At 42.3% G+C, this 7,740-nt stretch overlaps 1 protein-coding gene across 1 annotated transcript in view; it reads left to right on the top strand.

The window, feature by feature from the left end:
- Positions 1-7,740, top strand: part of LOC103481150 (circularly permutated Ras protein 1-like) — a 12,998-nt gene that overhangs the window by 3,749 nt on the left and 1,509 nt on the right. The window contains exons 5-19 of the mRNA XM_017310681.1: positions 6-25; positions 114-239; positions 799-870; positions 944-1,017; positions 1,530-1,706; positions 1,843-1,884; positions 1,964-2,053; positions 2,642-2,793; positions 2,871-2,952; positions 3,958-4,088; positions 4,604-4,688; positions 5,111-5,217; positions 5,348-5,457; positions 6,158-6,272; positions 6,747-6,887. Coding sequence (XP_017166170.1) covers positions 6-25; positions 114-239; positions 799-870; positions 944-1,017; positions 1,530-1,706; positions 1,843-1,884; positions 1,964-2,053; positions 2,642-2,793; positions 2,871-2,952; positions 3,958-4,088; positions 4,604-4,688; positions 5,111-5,217; positions 5,348-5,457; positions 6,158-6,272; positions 6,747-6,887 — 1,524 coding nt within the window. The remainder of the gene's footprint in view (positions 1-5; positions 26-113; positions 240-798; positions 871-943; positions 1,018-1,529; positions 1,707-1,842; positions 1,885-1,963; positions 2,054-2,641; positions 2,794-2,870; positions 2,953-3,957; positions 4,089-4,603; positions 4,689-5,110; positions 5,218-5,347; positions 5,458-6,157; positions 6,273-6,746; positions 6,888-7,740) is intronic.

The following is a 7,740-nucleotide window of genomic DNA, read 5'->3' on the forward strand; positions in this document are numbered from 1 at the left end:
GATAGAGGAGCCGCGCTTGGATCCGGTAAGAAACGTTTGAAAATCTGCATTTTTGCACTTTTAATGTAAAAAAAACAAACTGCAAACTGATACTTATGGGTTCCAAACATTAGCTCCACCGCTTCCTCCAAGACCTTCATTTATGCCTCCAAGCCCAGAGTACATGATGGTTTTATCCTCACCTGCCGCTCCGCCTCAGACGCCGCCGCCTCCCTCATCCAAACCTCCGCCGCCTGCAGGTAAAGGTATGAAAACGTCCAGCCTGGACGGTCCAGGTGTTAAAGGACAGGAGGTGCAGATTCCCATGCGTGTTTTTTACTGATGGGAATTTCGACTCTTTCAGACAGCCGGTGTTTTGTCAGATCGGCACGCGCAATCAGAATAGCACACATGCAGTGAATACGCATGCGTGCGCATGCGCATTAAGAGTTCCGCGATATTTGGAGGAGCTACGCGACAAAGTTTGACAAAAAATAAGTCAGTACACCGTTTTTAATGATATCTAGATGGATATACGTGCATTGTCGTGGTTTCAACGTGTATTTAAAGCAGGGTTAGCTTTAGCTGCAGTCAAATACAATAAACGTCCCGTATTGATGCCTGACTAGCTAACCGCTAAGTCAGGATGTCTTACGGCTGTTAATAACAAAGTTTGTGACGATCCACGTCATGAAAATGTTGCTGATTAAAGCACGTGCTAATGACAGATCTGACAATGCTGATCTGCTCCCGTCGTTCACTTCGAAGAACGTTCTCGAACCGACCCTTCACTAATGTTTTTCCTGTCTTCTGGAACAGATAAGGGCCCTCTGCCTGGAAATCCCAACATTGTTCTCATCAGTTTAGGGAAGTTGCTGTCAGAGGAAAGAGGTTGGTCAGTTTTATCAGCGTTTCTCATCTGGGCTGGTTTTTTTTCTCTGATGATGTTCCCTGTTTTTCCCAGAGGTTCCCAGTCCTGGGAATCCCATAATGTGCTCAGAGTGTGGGTCGGTTCTGGACAGCCAGGCCAAAAACCAGGTATCCACATCAAATAACCTACAAATTAACCTTTTGCAGATAAACTCCGTAAATTGGTTAAGGATGTTATTTATATCTTTCTGTGCAAATTGTGACACATTTTCTCTGCAATATTTTTGACTAAAATCATTTCAATGCTGCCAAAATGCAAAAGCTAACTCCATAAATGACCTTGAACACTCCACACTGCAAAAACACAAAATCTTACCAAGTCTTTTTGGTAGTTTCAAATGCAAATATATTGAAATAAGACAATAAAACTAACTTACAGGTAATTTCTCAGCCAGATATATCAGCTTGTTGTTAGTAAATAACTTCGTAATGTGTAGAAGAATGTGTTCCATCAATTGGTTCATCTAAAACAAGCTGCTGGGTCTGGAGGAAAAGTTTCTAAGATATTTGCAGCAGAATCTAGACCAAAATATTTGGTAATATTTGCAGTGTGGCCTATAAATACATGGAGACAGTATTTGTGGAATCAGATTGAATGGACCTTCCTGTTTTCCCTGCAGGTTAATGTGTGCTACTTTTGTCAGCGTGAGGATTTAACTAGACCGCCCAGAGGTCCTGTAAGTGTGCAGAAAGATGATTTGTTTCTGCTGACCCCTGGAGATCAGCCACAGTCCACCGCCGACTCGCTGCTGCTGTTCTGCATCGACGCGTCCGGCTCCATGAGCATCACCTCCACGGTGGGAAACCCGGAGCGCCGCGTCGCTCTCTGCCGCTTCGCTCTCTGCCGCTTCGCTTCGCTCTCTGCCGCTTCACTCTCTGCCACTTCGCTCTCTGCCGCTTTCAGAAATAAACAGCGTCTCTGCTTTATTTAAGGTGTCGGAACCGGGCCAGAACATCCACAGAACCAGACTCGAGGTGAGTTGTCTTCTAGTTTCCGACAACAACAAAAAAATCCAGAAAAGTTACAAACTGGTTTCATTGTGAATTTCTGCAGTTTGTCCAAGAAGCTGTGCTGCAGTGTGTTCGGGAGCTGAGCGACCGGCGGCCCGAGGTCCGAGTTGGACTCATCACTTTCAACTTCCAGGTACTTTTATCTCAATAGTGTGGATGGATGAATCACATATTATTACTGACAACATTTATTTTACTCGGTGCCATTTGTACATTTATAGTCAAAAATTAACAAAAAAAATTTTGATGTTTTTTTAGAGTTCATTTTGCAAAGTTACATGTTTAACATCTTATTCATACATTTATAAATGTGACACGTTCAAGCGAAATATTTAGTTTAGAGCTATATATTTAGTTGTAAAAAATTAATTAGAAGGCTAAATATTTAGCAACAAACAATTTATTAAATTAGCCAACTAAATATTTGGCTAATTAGTATTAATTAGATAAATATAATTGTTAATTGGGATACAAACTATATATTTAATTAGGAAGCTGAATATTTACTATCTCACTTTTTAATTAGCCAGTTAAATATTTATTAGTTAGTAAACTAAATAATTAGTTTCGAGCTAACACATTAGCATGGAGCTTAATACCTGGCTAGCTAACTGTCTTTTTATGTTGCTAAAGGCTAAATAAGTCGGATTGTTTTGCTGGTTTTGTCTGTGTGACTTTAAATCGACGCCCCGTGTTGTTCGTCTCCCTTCGGTCTCGTCAGGTCACCGTGTACGAATGCAGCAGCTTCCAGCTGCATCATCTCAGCGGCGCCGAGCTGAACGACCAGCACTTCCTGATGGGCGCTGCGGCCGCTCTGCCCGTGCCGCTTCCACTGTCACAGACCAAAGATTACTTAGAGAGACACATTTCAGGGTGAGCACCAGCTGCAGGTTCGTTTACAGCAGGCGGGCATCCATGTTTATGTCTTTTGGTTTTTATTCTGTCTTTAGATTATCAGCAAATGGAGAAACGGCTCTGGGTCCAGCTGCTCTGGTCGCTGTTTCAATGGCCTCCAGGCTGCCGGGGTCAAAGGTGAGGCGGGTCACTTCCTGTTTAAGTCATTTACCTGACAACTGTTTCTGTTTGCTAAATACCAGAATGATTCCAACTTTCTTCATATTCAGACGTTAATGAATTTGCCTTTTAAACGGCGTGACTTGGTTTCGTTCACCGGTTCCTCACAGTTTGCTGATATTTTGGTTTCAACGGGTCGGGTTTGCAGTCTGAGCTCAGATTTAGTTTCAAAGCGAAACATGGACGCTGTGTCCTTAAGCCACTTTGGCTTTATGTTATGTTGGACAAATTCAGGAACCAATTTGTGTCCAAACTTGAATTTCCTGGCTGGTTTTTGAGATTTTCGCTTGATGTTCATTTCTGATGATGTAATCTATGTTGTGAAGCGCACCAGTCCCTCCTGCTGTAAAACCGCAGACAAAACAAAATGATTTTCTGGCCTCTAATTCCATTAACAGACACCATAAACCAGTAAAAAAACAAACTTTTCACACCAGGAAATAAAATCTAAATGGTAAAAGTTGTTTTTTCCTCCAATTAAAAATGCATAAATCAATAATATTGTGATTTTATTTCTGCTTTACCTCCACAAAAATAAATTAAATAATGAATATTTTTAATTAAACGAAACATTAGTATGACATCTATCTTAATGTTTACAGTAAATAATTATTTTTGATCTCACTTGTGTTTAAAATGTTTTTAGTTCATTTCCAGCAACAGAAATAAATGAGATTTTCTGTCTAAAGCTGTTGCTGTGTTCAGCTAAATGTAATGAATGAGTGCATTTCTGAGTAGAAAGGTTGTTTTTGTTTTTGTTTATGGCATGACTTTCTATAAAATAATAAAATAAAAACATTAAAAAAGGAGACATTATTTGTGTTTTTTACATATGAAGCTCGTCTCCCTGGAATCTCATCTCAATGTCTCAAAACAGAAACAAATATTGTCAGATTTATCTCAGTGCTGTTTATTTTTCTCTAAGTATAAAATATTGATTTGTTATTCCTGCTGATCTTGAAGGTGATTATCTGTACAGATGGAAAAGCCAACGCAAAACTAGGGAATCTGGAAGACGAGGACAACGACGCTCGCGCTCTGCTGTCATCCACCATCTTCTACCAGAACCTGGGGGAGTTCGCCGCCGCCCAGGGGTCGGTGACGCTGCCTGAGAAATCAATATCTAATAATGATCTCTTAACGCAAATCAAGACAATCATTCACTGGAGGAACATGCAACCAGGCAGGATTCAAACCCAGGACCAAATTTGACCCGTCCACCACACCTGCAGCTGAAGTTGAATTTTCTAATGCACAGATTAATTACTAGTTTAATTAGTTTTTCTTTTACAATTTCAAAAACCAAAAGTCCAAAATCAATGTAATTATAGTGACAGGATAATGTAAAGTAGACATTTTGAGCTTTTCACCATATTAGATTGGTATGTTCCAGTTTAAATCCTGCCACATCTGCCTGCTATCTGTCTGAAGGCTCGATTTTACAAGTAGCTTTAAGTAAACTCCAGTCATTTACGTTTGATATGGTAGAAAAAGACATTTTGTCCCCTGGTTTCCTCAGAAACAGCCAGTAGGCATGGACCTGGTGTCTCATGGCCGGTTGGTACCAGTGACACCTGCAGTGGCTGATGGATTATCGTTGCTCCCTCAGGGTCACCGTGTCCGTGCTGTCCATAGAAGGAACGGACTGCCGGCTGGATGAACTGGGAAGACTGGCGGATCGAACTGGAGGGAAAGTAAGAAACTGTGTGACCTCATTGACAGTATGTTAGCTAGCCTTAGCGTTTTAGCAAATTTTATCTTACACGTCGCTGTTTCCATGAAGTATGTTGTTGGACGGCTACATGCTAGTAGAGATAAACCAAACGCTAATCATGGCATTCTAGGTATAATCAGCATTTTAGCTTGTTGAATAAGTCGGTGATGCTCTGCATGCTGTTGATAGCATTGTAGCTAGGTTAGCTTACATTGTGCCGTTTACATTACTGGTGCTCAACATGCTGCTGTCCGACAGCATTATAGCTAATTATGGACTAGCTAATTCACAAATTCCAACAAATTCAGACAATGAAGCTTAAATAGTTTCACTGAAACTATTTAGGTTTTCACGTTGAAGGCTGAGAGCCTGACTCATTGTGTCCGTTTGTCTCGTCTCCAGGTGGTAATAGCCAGTCCCAACCAGCTGCACTCAGAGTTTGAAGAGATCATTGAAAACAGGACCGTAGCTACACACTGCGCCGTAACGCTCCTGGTGCCCAAATCTCTGTAAGAGCTGTAATAACCACAGAGCACACAACATGATTCATGGATCCCTGTCATCGGAAAAGATTTCAAAACCTTCAAATTGCAGTAATAATAAAGCCCACGGCACTGACTCATGTTCTGTTTGCTGCAGGCGGCTGAAAGGAGAGAGGGAGGTGGGACACAAAGGGACCAGAGAGGTGGGGAATGTGAACACTGACACTGAGGTCACCATGCAGTTTGGAGCTCATGAACACACAGAGGGTGAGAAAAAAAAAGCTTTCATTCACTTTGAGCTGCAGCTGAAGCTGAACTGCGAACGCGTAGAGGCGTGAGCTGCCAGAAGACTTCAAGATGTGGAACATTTCTGTTGTTGCCAGCAAAATAACACTTTAATTCTCACGTTGAAACCCGTGGCAACAGCGCTGAGAGGCGACAGACGAGGTTCGTTCATGTAGAGGAGGCAGCAGCTTCCAAAGGAGAAGTAAGAAAGTGGACCCTGTGATTAATGCCACTTGGCTGCAGAGGAGGTGTTTCATCTGTCCATCTGACTCTGCTGCCCTAGAACGAGGTCAAAGTTCAGGCAAAAACTGCAGGGAATCAGTCAAATGTCAGACAGGATGAAGCGCAGTTTATGGAAAAGTTAGTTTAATTTCACTGGTTTCTGCAGCGTCACAACAAAATCAATTTATCTGTCAAACATGCATCAAACTGGAGCTAATAGGGGAGCGGGCTGTGGGAGGGGCTAGCAGGGGGCGGGGCTAGCAGGGGAGCGGGTTGTGGGCGGGGCTAGCAGGGGAGCGGGCTGTGGGCGGGGCTAGTAGGGGAGCGGGCTGTGGGCGGGGCTACCCCTGATCTGCTGAACCCCAGGAGATCAGATTAATAACAATAATTATTATTAATTATTGGTTCAGCCGTATACTTTGATAATTCTAACCTGTTTGTGCTCCTGTTGGTGCTGCAGTGGCGTCGCCGGCTTCTGGCGGCCATGTCGCCGTGCAGCTGCAGGTCCGGTACCGGAGGAACGGTCGGGCTCTGCTCCGGGTGTTCACTGCAGAGAGAGAGGTGACCGACGACAGGTGAGCGTCGATACGACGGACTGCTGGCGACACGCTGAGAAAATGTTTTTTAAAAAGAGACATTTTGAGAATGCTGACATAAAATTACAACTTTATTCTGAAAATATTACTTTATTCTCGTAGTTCAACGACTTTATTGAAATATTATTTGAAGTTTATTCTCATATAATTACAACATTTTTCTTGTAATTCCATCTTTAATTGTTTTCCCTTTACTCTGTCGTTATTCTGCCTTCATTCTGAAAACCGAGCTGCGGTTTGTTGCATGTGGAGCTGCGCTCTGTTGCTAGGAAACGGGCGCTTCCTGCTCGGCTCCGGAGCGATTCTCCATTCATGCTAACGTTGAGCTGCGGCGTGAATGAAGCGCTCAGCCGGAGCTGAAGGTCAACGCTCCGCCGTCAGAAGCAAAGAGGCTGGAGTGTGTTTGCTGTGAAACGCTGTGATCCTCCTCTTCCTCCTCCTCGTCTTCCTCAGCTCGGCGGCCCTGTCCTCCCTCTCCCTCGCCATCGTTCAGCTCAACTCGCTGCAGGCCAGCGCCGCTCTGGCCGTCAGAGGCCGCTTCCTGGACGCCAGGAAGGAGGGAGCAGAGCAGCAGCGGCTCATCGAGCGAGCCATGTGAGTAGCAGCGACGCGCCGTGATGGCGCCCGGCGCCCACTTCACGGGGCCGGTAGTTACATTTACATGAGGAAGAAATGTGTTTTTATTACGCTGTTCTTTATGTTTTATCCTGAAGTATCTCTACTCAGACTCAGACTCACAGCTGCAGATTCTGTTAAAGTTTCACAAGTTTTATTTTGAAAGAAACTGAAAAAATTTCTTTTGCCTGATTTTGTTACTTTTTGTTACTTAAATGATTTACTGTCATTTTGGTCTTTAAAATACCAACATTTCTACTTAACCCTCCTGTTATGTTCGTTTCTGAGGTACAGCAATAATGTTCGTGGGTCAATTTGACCCGGGGAGAGTTTTATCATGCTATAGTGTCAGGAACCAAAAAATTCCTCCAAAACATTTTTTTATCTGATTATTAACTCTAATACTAAACATCTCAATCAAAATTTGTGCAATTATGTTTTTTATTTCTCAGAAATTAAGGATTAATGACGACAACTTACTCAATTATTCATTTGGACATAAAAAATGGGATTTACATTTTTTATGTCCACTGAAAAAAACCTAGACACAAAAAAACTATAATTTCCTGGAAAGTGATCTTTGGTAAATTGTTTTATATTACATTTCTTTTTTTTTTTCAAAGGGTGACCTTTATAATTGAATTTGAGACACACATACTGTTCCGGGTCAAATTGACCCGGAACAGTATTGATGTGACAAATAGACGCAGGGGGGGCTGCAAATGTGTAAAATGAATAAATGTTCAATTTATATGTAGAGTTCACCTATTAAGACAAATAGAAAAAGTTTCATGCAATAAAAATACTTGCAACTATTTTTAAAATATTTTTA

Source organism: Poecilia reticulata, linkage group LG19 (genome assembly GCF_000633615.1).
Source record: "Poecilia reticulata strain Guanapo linkage group LG19, Guppy_female_1.0+MT, whole genome shotgun sequence".
NCBI classification, from domain to species: Eukaryota; Metazoa; Chordata; class Actinopteri; order Cyprinodontiformes; family Poeciliidae; genus Poecilia; species Poecilia reticulata.